General features: G+C 46.7%; 2 protein-coding genes across 2 annotated transcripts in view; both read right to left on the bottom strand.

The window, feature by feature from the left end:
* Window positions 1-15,247, bottom strand: part of LOC309416429 (serine/threonine-protein kinase PAK 3-like) — a gene marked incomplete at its 5' end in the record, with an annotated part of 266,010 nt that overhangs the window by 240,946 nt on the left and 9,817 nt on the right. The gene's annotated exons all lie outside the window — the stretch shown is intronic.
* On the bottom strand, window positions 491-14,698 carry LOC309416403 (serine/threonine-protein kinase PAK 3-like; the record flags this gene model as incomplete). The annotated part of the gene is made up of 9 exons (XM_082015959.1): window positions 491-1,235; window positions 2,393-2,530; window positions 6,441-6,637; window positions 7,078-7,177; window positions 8,014-8,131; window positions 8,891-9,003; window positions 11,426-11,474; window positions 13,924-13,987; window positions 14,635-14,698. 9 exons carry the CDS (start codon window positions 14,696-14,698, stop codon window positions 1,143-1,145), a joined length of 936 nt encoding a protein of 311 aa, XP_081872085.1. The 3' UTR covers window positions 491-1,142.

The raw sequence follows: 15,247 nt of genomic DNA, 5'->3' as shown, positions 1-15,247 counted from the left end.
GGGAAGGGGATAAAACCCGGCTCGCTAGAGATGAGCCTGGGGGCGGCACGCCGATGTTTGAGGGATGGTGCTAGCGAGGTGCTGCAGTCTGCCAGCTCAGTGGAGGTAGGGAGGATGGAGAGCTGTGTGACAGAAAAGACGCAAGGGTTATTGATGTGTTAGAAACCACAGCAGAACTGCCCCTTTGGACTTCCGGAGGGCATACTGGAGTCACTGTGTTCAGCCAGCTGGGCAGAGGATAGGGAATCCCCCATATGATGCGTCCCGTCTGCCTGGTGGGCCTGTCCCAGGGAAGGCAGGGTGCAGTTCTAAGAGTCTCTCGCTTGCTCGCTCTCCCTGATAGCCTCAAACTAGTCACCTCCTCCCGCAGCTCGGTCACTACGTGGAAGAGTTCCTCTCCCTGGGCGCACCTCCCACAGCTGTGCTCACTGCTGCCGTCCATCAGCATTGCATCCGTCCGTTGCCTCAGCCGAGGACACTGGGACGGACAGAGCGAGCGACAGTAAGTCAGTTGAGGTATGAATGACAGTGGCAACACAAAGACTGGAACTAAACAAGAAGCCAAAGCCAAACAAGCCAATGGCCTAACCCAAGAATAACCCAAGCATCCTGCCTTCCTACTGCCAAAACAGGACGGTGGTTCATACCTTAAAGGCTACTTAGCCCTTTGCAGGACCAGGCCTAGACATGAAGACTACAGCGCTAAGCTGTTTTACAGGGTTTTTTCCTTTTTTTTTTTTTTTTTAAACACTGGGTGGCTGTTGCTTCACTTGCTCTTTTGACTGTCACAATTTCAAAGTGAGTGTACAGCTTATTCACAGGGTGAGAAGGAAGGGGACCTTCCAAATGAATTTGCTTTCCCTTGGAAATGGCTGAGGCAGGCAAGCATTTGTGGTTGTTACCTCTCTGTCTTAAGCCCTGTTTCGTCTTCAAAATAAATTCAGGAGCCAGAAGGCAGGAAGAAGAGAAACGGTCATATTTTACTCCTTGAGGGGCTGGGTTGTTCTCCCTCCTACCACCATGACTGTGACCATTGGCTTCTTTATCCATCCACCTGTCCCACAGCACAAGCGTTGAGGTTCTATAGAGTTTTATTCTCAGTCCTGCTCTGAGCTGGCATGGGAGAAAGCCGGCTTGAAGCACTAGTGGCTGCTGCCGTTCTTATTCGCTTCCTTTGCTTCCGTGATCAGCGGCGTCAGGCTGGAGAGAGGCTTGGCTAATTTTAGGAATGGATGCTGTGCAAAGGAAAAAAAGAAATGAACCATTACTTTCCAAACTCAGGTACTCACAGCCTCAAGCAGCATTTCTCTGGTTATGGGGAATACGCTGAAACAGGACTGAGGGGACCATCTGCACCTGCGTCTTCATGTCCAGTACCTTGCTATCACAGGCAAACAGGGTCCAAAATCCCATTAATCCCTTTATCAAGTTGTCTTCAGCGTGCTGGCATTTCTGCCCTGCCAGCACTCTGGGAATGCTGTTTGCTCTCCCAGGGCCTTGTTCCTTTCAGGAAACGCAAGTTACTTACTTAGGTTCCTGTTTTTTAAAGACATGGGCTGAGTTGTCAGAAAAGAGCAGAGGCATAAACCGTTCCTTAGGGAACTCCAATAGCTCTAGGAAATGTTTATGCCAGGAGTATTTAGGCCCATGTGTTCTTCTGAAGGCCACGGAGGTACAGGTTTTCAGCACCAAGACAAGAGCAGGGACACCAGAGACAGAGCGCTGACGGACTCAGCTCTGGCTTGCAGCGAGAGCAGTGGCTACCATCCCATTTGCCACTATGTAGAGCTGAATATACTACCAAAATTCAACACAGGGCCGCAAAAATGATCAGAGGGACAGAATACCTCTCCTAGGAGGACAGGCTGAGAGAGTTGGGGTTGTTCAGCCTGGAGAAGAGGAGGCTCCGGAGAGACCTTTTTGCAGCCTTCCAGTACTTAAAGGGGGCTTCTAAAGAAAGATGGGGACAGGTTTTTTAGCAGGGTCTCTTGCAACAGGACAAGGGGTCATGGTTTTAAACGACAAGAGGGTAGATTCAGGCTGGATCTAAGGAAGAATTCTTTTGCAATGAGGTGGTGAAACACTGGCACAGGTTGCCCAGAGAGGTGGTAGATGCCCCATCCCTGGGAACATTCCAGGCCAGGTTGGACGGGGCTCTGAGCAACCTGCTCTAGTCGAAGATGTCCCTGATCAGTGTACGGGGGTTGGACTAGATGACCTTTAAAGATCCCTTCCAACCCAAACCGTTCTATGATTCCACTTCTTTTCCTTTTGAAAAGCACCAAGACTGGAGACTAATATGAGGGGGTTCCGTCTCATGCCTTTGAGTTTAGCTGGTGAGAAAACCATTCCATAGAACAGCTGTTCCGCTTGCAGCCGTGTCCCCTTTTACCTGCAGAAGTTCCTTGGCAGACCCTCGCCTGTCCACATCCACCTCCAGGCAGCAGCTCAGAAAGTCGCGAAACACCGCGGACAATCGCTCAGGGTTCTGCAGCTCTGGTGTCCCGTTCGTAGCGATCAGATGCAGCGCCTAGAGAAAAAGGGAACATGAGACTCCACCTGTTTCCTTCATATCCATAACTGCCCAGATAGACCCCATTTTTTAAGGTTCATTCTCCAGTGGCAGTTTCTTCCCTGGCAGGGGGTCAGACAGGATTTTTCTATAGCTACATAAAAAACCTTGAGGCAGCCACAGCTCTTCCAATATCAAAATGATCTTGCCTTGACAGCTGATTTCATGGACTGACCTGGTTAGTATGAACTACATCAGCAAAAGCACATTTTGCTTCTCCAAGTAGTGACAGGCTTGTGACAGTGACAGTTTACAGCCTCTTTTAAAGAGTGAATTTGGCCTAACGCTATTATTTCAGAGGATTACTACAGAAAATGCATCTCGGCGGGGCTCACTGTTCCCTAAAGTACAGCTTCCATAAAGCAAAGGTAGCCAAGTTTTTTGCTCTGCTCTTGATAAAAATGGTAACCAGATGGGAAAAAAGGAAATCCATCAGCTTAGTCCTTGGATAAAGAAACAGAAACATTGGGAACCTTTTTTTCAACACAGGCACATAAGTTGCATGCACAAATATCTTATGAAGAAAATGCATCTTTGGGCAGATGGGAGCCAAGCTGCAACAACGTCTTTCAGCAGTCTCCAAATTCCAGATCAGCGTCACTTATGTGTTAAGAAGAAAACGTTTAATGCTTGCTATCAGAAAAACGAGTAATTCCATCGCTATGGTAACACTCCGCTACCTCAGAATTGGGAGTATTCACCTGTGTTAAGGGTTGAGTCCTCTGTGGATTCCCCTCCATGTTGTGCATAAATGTCCAGCTGCTCATCTGAATGCACAGTCATTCTGTGCACACAAGCCTAGCCAAACACTTGAAAATTCCAGCCTTTCTCCTCTTCAACAGCATCCAGCCAAAGCTAAGCTCAAGTTTCCTAAGCAAAGCCAAGGATGTTCACTGTCAAGCAGCTGACGGAGTTCATGCAGCTGAGCAAGTCTTCCTGATATTCCTCAGGCCAAGGGAGTACAACGTCATTTTGCAAAACACAGGGTGAGCAGTATCCAGTGTGGTTCGCTTGTAACCAAGGTCTAACATGCTGAGAAGCCAGCGAGATGAGTTCATTGCGCTTTTGCAAGATGTTATGTAGAAACGGAAGACAAACCTTTTGAACTATTCAGACATAAACTTCCAGAATACGTCTAAACTACACAGCAATAATGATAGAAATAGGCCATGGGGTCTTCCATTAAAACGTCTGCCATTACAACAGCTCTGTTCTACTGGCACTTAACTAGACCGGGACCACATTGACTTTGCTGTTGTCCTCTTAAATACAGAGGACAATTTCCAAGCCTAAAAAGGCAAAGAAACGATCCTAGAGTAAAAACAATAAAAGGAAGCTTCTTTCCTTTTCCCACAACATAAATGTCACAAAATCAGTCTGGTCCTGTCCATCTGCAGCTGACCTCAGCCACCGGACACAGTGGTGAGCTGGAGTGCCTGTCCTCACTACGCTTCAATTGCGCTACCCGAGGGATGATACTTCTCCTGCGGGAAAGGACTACAGCACCAACGGCAGCTTTGGGGATTTTACTGCAGCCACATTCACCTGAGTGTGAAACAGGAGTGCCAGGACAAATGGAGCTCTTTTAGTTACTTGTTTCTTCTCAGAACATGAATCCCAAAGAAGAGTCATCTTCAGCTCGGTACGTCCCCTTTTCAGTATTTCCACCAGAACAGGGAAAGGTCTACGGGAAGCTGAAGTACCTTCTTATCACATATCTTTTGGTCTCCTATGATATGCAGCTGGCAAAGAAAAGCAAGTACGGTACAAAGGAAAGGAGCGTTTGCAGTAGCTGCAAAGGGGCAATAAGCTCATTAATTTGTTTCACATGCCAAGAAACAAGAAAGGCTTCAGCAGACCATTACAGCTGCAGTCTGTGAAAGCAAGATCCTAAAGGTATCCAGGCCACCCAGATACGTGACAGAACAACATACAGATGATTAAGAAGCCTGAAACTGTAGAAGATGTGCAGCATTTGAAAAAAATGCTACAGTTTTGAGACAAATTGATGCGCTGTGGTTAAGAAATGAAAAAGAAATGCTTAAGGGTTTGTTTTGTTTCTGTGGTTTTCTGTTGGTTTTTTTTTTAATTGAAATCAGGAGGAGGTCCAACCTGAATTTCCAAGGGTTTTTATCACACCAGTGTTTGTCCCCCAGGCCCTCGGCATGCGCCGGATGGAAGGAAATCACAGTGAGAGGAAACAAATACCATCACAGACACATCCAAGACACACATGGCTCGAAAATTGTTCATTCCTGTGAGTTCTGCATCAGCTGGAAAGAACGTGAGCAGCATGGGATGCGCCTGCTCTACACGTGGAAAACAACACTGCATCTACATGAAGACTGCTGCTAACTCTAGGACTAATGAGCCTTTCATGCCCTTACAATTTATTTAGGTGTTTAAGTAACGGAAGCTCCTGTGTGCCTTCCATTATTAAAACAATCCTTCATAAAAAACAAATCAATCCTGTCGGGGTTGATTGACCTTAATAAAACTAGCTGATAACTGGGGAACTTCAGGCAGTCCATCACAGGCTGTTCACTGTTCCTAGCTCAGGGGCAACAACCGCTGAAAAAGAGCCCAGGAAGCCAATGCAGATGGAAGCAACTTCAGGTGCCTGATTTTCATCTACCACAGTTTTACTAAGACACATGAAGATGCCTTGAAGCTCTAAGTGTCCAAGCTGATCGTATCTCCAGCAGGAGATGAGGCATATATGGAGAAAAAGAGCATCTCAAAGAATCTGGGTGAGGGCAGGAAGAGCTGAGTTTGGTCAGAGAGAAGAAATCCAGTGATCTTTCTAACAAACAGTTGACCTGAGGCTTCTCGAGGAGCCCTAATCAGCATTTGAGGTTAAGGAGGCAGGGAACCTTCAGCATCCCGACCAGTCACGCTAATGCTCTTCACGGGTTTTTGCTGCCTTATGCAAATGCATTTTTTGCAAGGGTCTCCCAGGGAAGCAGGTGGAGTGTGGGCTCCTCTCTTTGCTTGGCCGGGGGTATTTCCTGACCATTCTCTTGTTTCTTCTTTCAGTCTGCAGTACGCAGTCGGGGTGCCACAGACCAGAGAGAGCGCAGCCTTACTGCTATGAGAAAAGCTAAAGGTCAGGCTCTATTTTAATTCTAGCCTTAATAAGAATTGCGTATGTATACGCATAGAGCAAACTTAATTTCCTCCTGAATTCCTGCATCCTGTCAGGAATTAACTGTGCAGCATTGAGCTCTGTTTCAGCTCTCAGTCATGAGGTGTTATCTTGGCAGACATTCCTCCACTATGACACGCTCCTTTGGTATAAGAACTGGTCATTTCATTTTAAGGAATTAGGACAAAACTGGAAACTTCAAAACATCAAAATACACTAGTGTACTACAAGTACCTGTGCCAAAACAGACTTGTAGAAATGCATTTGTTAAGAAGTGATTATGGCATTACTAGAACCACTGACACTTCCTGAAAGGCGCAGGTGAGCAATCGGCACTGATCTGAGTTTGGAAAGACTTCTCCTGCACGTACAGTTGAAATATTTTTCATAAAAATTCCCCAACTGGCGGATCTTGCTGCTGAAAAATTCTTGTCATTCAGAGATACAGCTCAAAGAGAGTTCTAAAAGCACATGAGAAATCTCAAGCGTGGTTGAGGGCAAAAATGACACATTTCTGAACAGTCTACATGTCACTTCTCTTTTAAGGTCCCCCTATTGACATAACGACAGCTACAATATATGCCGATATGCTCCAGCGACATATTTAGAAGCAGCCCTTGGTGGAACTAGTTCAAGCTGGTGTAACTGGGATTTTGTCTCATGGGAGACAAAACATGGGGCAGGTTAGAAAGACGGTGGTCTCTGGTTTTATTCGCACCTTACCCTGAGAGGATGAGCATTAACGTAAGGAGGTTCTCCTTGCGCCATTTCAATTGCCGTGATCCCAAGCGACCAGATGTCCACTTTGGGCCCGTATGCGTTTCCCGACACCACTTCTGGTGCCATCCAGTAAGGAGACCCGACCATCGTGCTCCGTTGACTCTGCTCAGGGGTGATCTGAGCACACAAGCCAAAATCAGCTGAGGAGAAAAACAAGTACTCTTAAAGACAGCTTGATTTATGAAACCAAGCAAAAGAAATCCCTTCCAGATGCCTCAGAAGGCGTTGTTGAATCTATCTGGTAAAGCGGCCATGCTCTGTTTACTCAGTGCTCGAGCCAAGGAAATACTGAAGTGGCCACTGAAAAACCCCTCAAGTTTCATGCAGTGGCTCTTATTCACTTGAAGCTTTAGATTATTCTTTATTACTGCCCCTTCTGGAAGGGACCTACACAAACCGAAACCACTCTTTACACCTTTTTCCTTTCTGTACCTCTCTGGACGTTGGCACTGTGCTCTTAGCTCGCAGCAGTGGTCTGCCAGTGCACTACCACAGGCATCGCTTTTGGGTAACAGGCAGTCAGTCAAAAGCAGCCCCACACCACATGCTGGGAATGCTGCACCTGACCAAGGATACCTACTCAGTTTGACAGATCCATCCATTCCGAGGAGGATATTGTCACTTTTGATGTCTCTGTGGATCACTTGGTTGGAATGAAGGCAATCCAGAGCTTGCAGGCACTCATAGATCAAAAAGAAACATGAGGGTAAAACTTACTTAGTGATCACACAAGAAAAGAAATGGCTCTAAAGGATTTAATTTCTAGTTGAATTGAGAGTAATGGCAGAGTATTGTGCTCTCAAGAGGAAGAGCTTGCTGCTTCAACACAGAGTAATAACTTCCTAAACAAAGGCGTAGTAGCTTTTGAAACAGAAATGTCAATTCTTGCCACAGACTGTCCCCTGAAAGCACACACGGAATGACTGCTGCTGCAGGGAATGTGCTATCTCCACCCAGGTGACAAACTATGGTTTGCCAAAAACCAAAAAGTCCCTTCCTTCGGTATAAGATGGATCACTTTTGAGTCGGAGGTCGCATGAGAAAGATTTTATTGTTAGGCTTGACGGCAGATCTGGAAATAGCGTGTTAGGCATTTTTCAGGAGCAACCACCATTTTGGGTGGAGTGCTATTCTTTTAAGCCGAGGACTGGGATGAAGGAGCCCCTATTTTTCTTTGCTGGTATTTTAAAATTCTGCCACCAGCATATTTGCTTGTACACGAAAGGAATGCAGTACAGGCATGCTCCAGGCAAAGGTTTAGAGAGGCAAAGTTGAGAAGAGTAAAACTAAAAACAACAAAAAAAGAAATAGTACAATAAAATTCTATGAGTAAAACAACAGAGTGTAATAAGTGCAGCGATACTGGCAGGCAGTTCACTTAAGATGCTCTTTCTTCTCCGTATCATAAAAGCAACACAGAAACAAAGCTCTGAACATGAAACCTCTCATCTTCTTACCACCTGCTTAGAAGTACCATCCTGTCCCAGTAATGGGAAGCACAGGCGGGATCCCTTACCTCCCTACAGACAGCTGCTATCTGTCCTTCATCCATACATGTCTCCTCAAGAACATCATTTAAAGAGCCTCCAGCTAGGTATTCCATAACCACCCACAGTGTGTCACCGACGAGGTAGCTGAAAGATGAAAACAATGGCACTGAGATGAGTGTGCACGGCTAAATTACCTCAGGAAAAAGGCTACAGCTGATTTTGTTTCCAAGTCATTCTTACATGAGGACAGGACAACATGAATAGACATTCCCTCTAGGCTATACAGGACTTAGAACCTGTGCGGTCTAAATGAGGAAGGCCCATAAGCGAACAATTAGACGTCCAAGCTGGCAAGCAAGTGAAAAATTGAAGTTCAGTAATGGCAAAGATAAATCTTGGACCAGGAGGATGTGTACCAGTGAGGACAGGAATTGGTCAACAGTTTGGAAAACCTACCAGAAAATACATCCAGGAACAGGAGAAACAATTTAAAAAGTGGCAAATTACGTGTTTCTGCAAACAAGAACTTCACCTTCCTGATATCCACAGCAATGGAAAAGAGCAGGAACAGCCCAAAGGAAGTAATTTCGAGGAGGATTTACCAGCATTTATGATAAGACACAGAAAAGATGATCAACTTAAACAACCACAAAACCAATCAAGCCAACAACAAAACAACATGGAGGTAGGCTGAGATGGCTGTGCCAGGTCCTTGAAAACAGTCTTAAGCAATATATGCCAGAAAAGATTAATGCAGACAAAATGCAGTCTCCTCCCATACACTGGCTATGAGTAGATAAACAATAGAGGTCAATTTTCTGCCAGTGACCAAAGGGGTTTTTAAAAAGGTTTGGCTTGCAGCATGTAAATGAACATTCACGTGATCATACCAGAACTACTCACCTCTCTAAATAGTTCACAATATTGGAGCTCTTGTTTTCTCTCATGAACAGGATTTCGTTAACTATTAGCTCCTTTTTGGGCTGTTGTTGGAGATTAATTTGCTTTATGGCCACCTAAAACGACAGGGAAAGCCATTAACTTGAGTAGCCTGTTGCACAAGGTCCCAATGAACATGGAGCGCGTGTTTTTGGAATGACATAGCAGAGCTGTGCTAAACTGTCTTGGTATCAGACCAAAGAGCTCAGTAACTTATATTACAACACCCGATTTCTCTGCTAGCCTGGGTGCTAGTTACAGGACACACGGCCATATACATTTTGTCTTGTAAAATCTGTACAAATGCTCTTTAAACTATCAAGCACGCATCTCTAACAACACTCTCTGGACCGACATTCTTCTCAGATGGTCTTAGTTTACCACCACTATTATTATTGATGCACAGTTTGCAAGCAGGAAGTGATTTTGTTACTGCCAAGATACACAAAAACTGCTGGTAATGCTTTAGTAATTGTACAATTTGTCATCATTATTTCAGCAACTGCTGTTACTCTTGACTTGACGGCATAACAGAGAGAAAACACAGACGTACATTACATTTCAAAAGCCATACTAAAACAATCATTACTGTTACACACACAAAAAATACAGTCCTGGCTGTTGCCTTCGCAGGCGTGGCGACCTGGTTCAGGAACGGCACGGTGACCAACCCCAGGCCGCTCGGGCCATCAGCTCGCTGACACCAATGTGGTAGACGGCAAATGGCGTTTATTAGTGTGTGACACGGCGTTATATAGCTTAGGTTTATAACCTCACTTCCGTCTGCTTGCATCATAAATTAAACGCTATTGGCTTTCAGGAGAGGGGCCCTAACTTTCCGTACAGCACGATATCTTCCGGCCGCCAGACCCTAGCTATCTACACCTGGCACTTCCTAGCTTCTTGAATCTTGATTTTGCAACTCGAAATACACATTCCTTAACACAGTTCAGATTGGCAATTACTTTGAGGGTTTCAAAAAAATAATCCATTCTATGTCATTTGATGGATACACCCCGGGTCCTAAGCAGGGCTAGACCTCTACCTAAGAGCAGTTATAAAGTGCCTCTGTCTAGTCCTGCTCTCAACATGGCACGAAACAGGCTGGACAGGCTGGATCGATGGGCAGAGGCCAACTGTATGAGGTTTAATAAGGCCAAGTGCCGGGTCCTGCACTTTGGCCACAACAACCCCATGCAATGCTACAGGCTTGGGGAGGAGTGGCTGGAGAGCAGCCCGGCGGAAAGGGACCTGGGGGTGCTGGTTGACAGCCGGCTGAATATGAGCCGGCAGTGTGCCCAGGTGGCCAAGAAGGCCAACAGCGTCCTGGCCTGTATCAGGAATAGTGTGGCCAGCAGGAGTAGGGAGGTGATTGTGCCCCTGTACTCGGCACTGGTGAGGCCGCACCTTGAATACTGTGTTCAGTTTTGGGCCCCTCACTACAAGAAGTATGTTGAGGTGCTGGAGCGTGTCCAGAGAAGGGCAACGAAGCTGGTGAGGGGTCTGGAGCACAAGTCTTATGATGAGCGGCTGAGGGAACTGGGGTTGTTTAGTCTGGAGAAGAGGAGGCTGAGGGGAGACCTTATCGCTCTCTACAACTACCTGAAAGGGGGTTGTGGCGACGAGGGTGTTGGTCTCTTCTCCCAAGTAACTAGTGATAGGACAAGAGGAAATGGCCTCAAGTTGCGCCAGGGGCGGTTTAGATTGGATATTAGGAAAAATTTCTTCACTGAGAGGGTGCTCAGGCATTGGAACAGGCTGCCCAGGGAGGTGGTGGAGTCGCCATCCCTGGAAGTGTTCAAAAAACGTGTGGATGTGGCGCTTCAGGACATGGTTTAGGGGACATGGTGGTTCTGGATTAATGGTTGGACTTGATGATCTTAAAGGTCCTTTCCAACCTAGTGATTCTGTGATTCTGTGTGATTCTGTGAAAGAGACCACCCCTCCGCTCCCATTCCTGGGTTTCTAGCCACATTTTCAGGCAGGGTTTGTATAGATTCAAGACCGCTTGCCTTGGAAAAGGAAAGGAATGTGAAGAGGCCACTTTAAACTGGTCACTACAGGGGCTGTCAAAGCTAACACCGCTTTCCTTCAAGATTCGTTTCTCACCCTCCTGGCCCCCACTTCCCTGCGAGCACTTCACGGGCTGTAATGGGCTGTCACCGACACCAGACTTAAACACGACTGTTTGGTTTGGGAGAGATCTTTGCTCTTGATATACTTCTTCTACACTGACAGACATGAGAATGATTTCTAAACCAACACATTGACACTGGCAATAAAAATGATACTGTTTTTATCAGTCCCAAAAGCTTGCTGGGATTTCTGAAGGCTGAAGACAGCAGATGATGCATTTTGCCAGCTGACACTAGCCTGTGCTTCAGAGGAACCGCCTTGGCAGTAAAGATCTACTGGCCACCCAAAAGCCCCATCCACCCTTCGCACCAGAGGGGAGAGCACTAAAGACCTGCAAAATCGGCTGGGACTGTGGACACTTACCTCTTGTCCTGTGGTGATGTCCATCGCCATGTAAACAGTTCCTGACGCCCTAGAAAAAAAACAGCAGCAAAGAAAGGAGCACTTTAGTCCCTAGGAGTGAAAGCAAGCCCAGACAGGAGATCTCTGCTGCCTGTAGGGTTTAAAAAACACCTTTGTTCACCCACTCCTTCAGGCAGCAGCACACAGCGCAGCAGCCCACCAGCCCTCTGCCACGCAGGGTATCCAAGAGAAAACTTATGCCCAACGTGAAGAACAAGGGATGTCCAACATGAGGAAAGGATCCACACACAGCTTTCTCCAGCATAGCAAAGCAAGGAAACTATTCTCCAGCCATCCTACAAGGTCACAGCTAGAGCAGGTTAAGGCATGTTGTGCTCCAAACAGGGGATCCTTAGACAGCTTCTTTAGGTGTCAAGAGCCCTCAGCAGCTGCTTCTGTTAGGTGCACCGGACACGTGAAGGACTCTTCATGGTATCTGTATTTTCCTCCTGTGGCAGACACGGGTTGTGTTGTAGAGCCACCAGAAAGAAATGGTGCTCTCATCTGCGGACTAGGCAGTGTGGCGTTTTGTTTGCCATCTGCCTCTTGTTAAAAGAGGTTCTTCCCCTGTAATGATGTGAAGGGCCTGAAAGGCCACGGTCAGAGGAAACCCCTTTGGGTTTAAAGTAACTGCAGGCTTGTAAACCCCATTAGTGTTCCTTCTGAGCTAAGCACAGGTTTACACTGCCATCATGTCAAAGCTGACGTCTGCATGGGCAGTGAGGCAATGGAGAGCCAGCGAGGGAATTCTGAGAAGTGGGAACACCCATTCGGCAAGTGTCCCACTGACTGACAATGCCAAAATCAGTTTGCTCCTTTTCACCTGATCCCCTGGCTTGTTTGTGTACCTGCAGGCTGAAATATGTCTGAAGCACTGCTATCCAACAGGCACCAGGGACGATTTTTTTCTGGAGGATTTTTCCCCATCACTACAAATTGACCTGCAGCATGACAGTCACGAGCTGGTGACGGCAGCACGCTCACTGCACTGTAAGAAGGGTGTGCCATCTTCAGGCTGCACTAAAAGCTGGAGGAAATCAGTTCAGAGACCCTTTCAGGCCAGATATTAGCCACTTCTCTTCCCACCAGCTGCTGAGGCACCTTTGTACAAGCTCACCCCTAGGATGGGCAAAACAAAAGACGGTGAGGGCGATGGTCATACTGTCACGGTCACACGTGCGTCACACGCATGTTTCTTCTGGCTCTCACTTCTTCAGTCGACACATATCTTTTGAGAGCCTGGCACAGCTCTAAGTGTCCACTGACATTTTACAAATGACAATGAGAACCAAACCTTCGGGTACAACGCAAGCGGCAATCCCAGAAAGGGTTTTTATACAACGAATGGAGCAGAAACACCTTCCCACAAGTGCCCCACCAAACAAGAAGTGTCTACGATAAAGCCTGCCAGAGAAAGAGCGTGAGTGCGTCTGGCTTTCTGCAGCATCTATCAGTTCTAGGTCAGCAACGTGCTACCCTGACTCCAAACCTCACAAGCAGTCACGGTTTCTTTACAAACACTAAGGTCACCTGCCTTAACAGGCAGGAAAACATCTCCCGATGTCAGTGAACAGCTTCTGTCAGACACTGACAGCAGCGTGATCCTGGTGCTACACAATGGCGCTGGCCCTCCCGGAACTACGACACAGCCACCGAAACTTTGACCGAGCAGGGAGTCTGTCTGTATTTAAAACGCAAGTCAGGTACCTAGTTTTGATGCCATTTCTTCTTGCCTCCTCACATCAGAACCATTTCAAATCAATCCTAGTTACAGTAAGCATGGTTGGGCTTCAAAGGGAAATAGCCTGATGGTTTATTTTCTGTAAACTCCTAAAACCTGCAGGATCCACAAGTGGTCTGCCATCAGGCAGATGATGCATGTTCTCATTAAGTACTTTGTGCTTCAACTCTCTGTTTATTACTGAATTTTTGTTCTTTTCTGCCTCTGCTAGAAAAGAGAGCTTATTACTTAATCTCTGTGTTCTGTTGCTAAACTATGTGGTTATAATCCAGATCACTGAATATCTTTTTAGAGCAAAATATTCAAAAGAAATGGTATTGAGAACTGGTATCTATCTGACAACTAGCAGGTGCTAAGTTGCTCTTTTAGGCAACAAAGTTTTTTCGCCATTCTTTAGCGTGGCCAGATTATTTTGCGACATACAAAAAACTACTCCCCCTTCTCCCCCTAAGAACATAAGCAAATAGGGGCCACACACTTGAGGGACAGTAGACCTTCCCGGTCCTGCTCCTTGCTGCAGACAAGACATTGGCTCCATCAGGTTGTCTTTGGCCGTGCCTTCCGACCGCACTTATAAATTTGATCGGTACTGAGAGACAGGAGAATCTAAATCCAGGGTTGTCTGAACATGTCTGGAGCTTGCCCGACTTCACGCTTGATATTACACCAGCAAAATACCTGGCCCATTTTTCGTGTCAGTAACTGTGGTTGGACTTACCCTTGGCCAATTTGCTCCAATTCAGTATATTTCTTCTTAGGATCTCCCATGCTCACAACGCTCCCTGAAAGAAACAAAATTAAAGATGCTCACTGCAAACTGGAGATACCAACTTCCAGCAGGTCAGAAATGCAGCTCCACTGTCTGGGCTTGTGAGTCGTTTGTAGCCACTTGGGCAACAACAACAACAACAACTTCGTCATACAGGCAGCTCCACAGCACAGACAGCCTCCACAAAGACGGATTTTCTACAGTCCTTTGGAGAGTTACCTTGACAGCAAACTAAGAGCATGGAGAAACATTCACAGCAGACAGGTATCAGAAAAGAACAAGCACCAATGCAAGTGTTTGTTGTCGAGAAACACTAACGAGCACTGGAACAACAGAGCCTTTATTTCCTTAGGAATAAATACTCTGTGTGATTCAACGGAAGGTTTAATGCTACCAAAGATTACATGCACCTTGGGTTCTGGAATCAATTTTGATGAACAGGTGCCATTTTCAGAACAGGAAAAATACTGCAGAGTGTTTCCAGGAGGGGATCTTCTCAACCTTTCAGCAGTTTGCCGGAAGAATGCCTTTATGTTTTTAAAGAACAGCTTCTCATGTTCATTCACCAGGAATGATGGGGTTTTAAGAACTATCACCATCATCCACTCATTACCGGGCTAAGTTCTGAAGACCTTGCTTATGCCACTCTAAGAACCACACTGCTTGTCTGCAACCTGACTGGGATTGACACGCACTTGTCCTGCACTCTCAACACTGCACGCATGTTGATCTCCACAGAATCACAGAATGGTAGGGGTTGGAAGGGACCTCTGAAGATCATCTGGTCCAACCCCCCTGCCAAGGCAGGATCACCGAGGGCAGCTTGCACAGGAACGTGTCCAGTCGGGTTTGGAAGGTCTCCAGAGAAGGAGCCTCCAACAACCTCTCTGGGCAGCCTGTTCCAGTGCTCCATCACCCTCACAGTAAAGAAGTTTTTCCTCATGCTGAGGTGGGACTCCTGTGCTGCAGTTTATGCCCATTGCCCCTCGTCCTGTCACTGGGCACTACTGAAAAGAGACTGGCTCCATCCTCCTGACAGCCACCCTGCAGATATTGATAGACATTGAAAAGGTCCCCTCTCAGTCTTCTCTTCTCCAGACTAAACAGCCCCAGGTCTCTCAGCCTTTCCTCATACAAGAGATATTCCAGTCCCTTAATCATCCTCGTAGCCCTCCGTTGGACTCGCTCCAGGAGTTCCCTGTCTCTCTTGAACTGGGGAGCCCACAACCGGACGCAATAGTCCAGATGAGGCCTCACCAGCGCAGAGTAGACG

This window comes from Phaethon aethereus (assembly GCF_964289735.1).
Source record: "Phaethon aethereus genome assembly, contig: HAP1_SCAFFOLD_108, whole genome shotgun sequence".
Classification (NCBI taxonomy): domain Eukaryota; kingdom Metazoa; phylum Chordata; class Aves; order Phaethontiformes; family Phaethontidae; genus Phaethon; species Phaethon aethereus.
The sequence above is the reverse complement of the archived record's forward strand: the minus strand, read 5'-3'. Positions and strand labels throughout refer to the sequence as shown.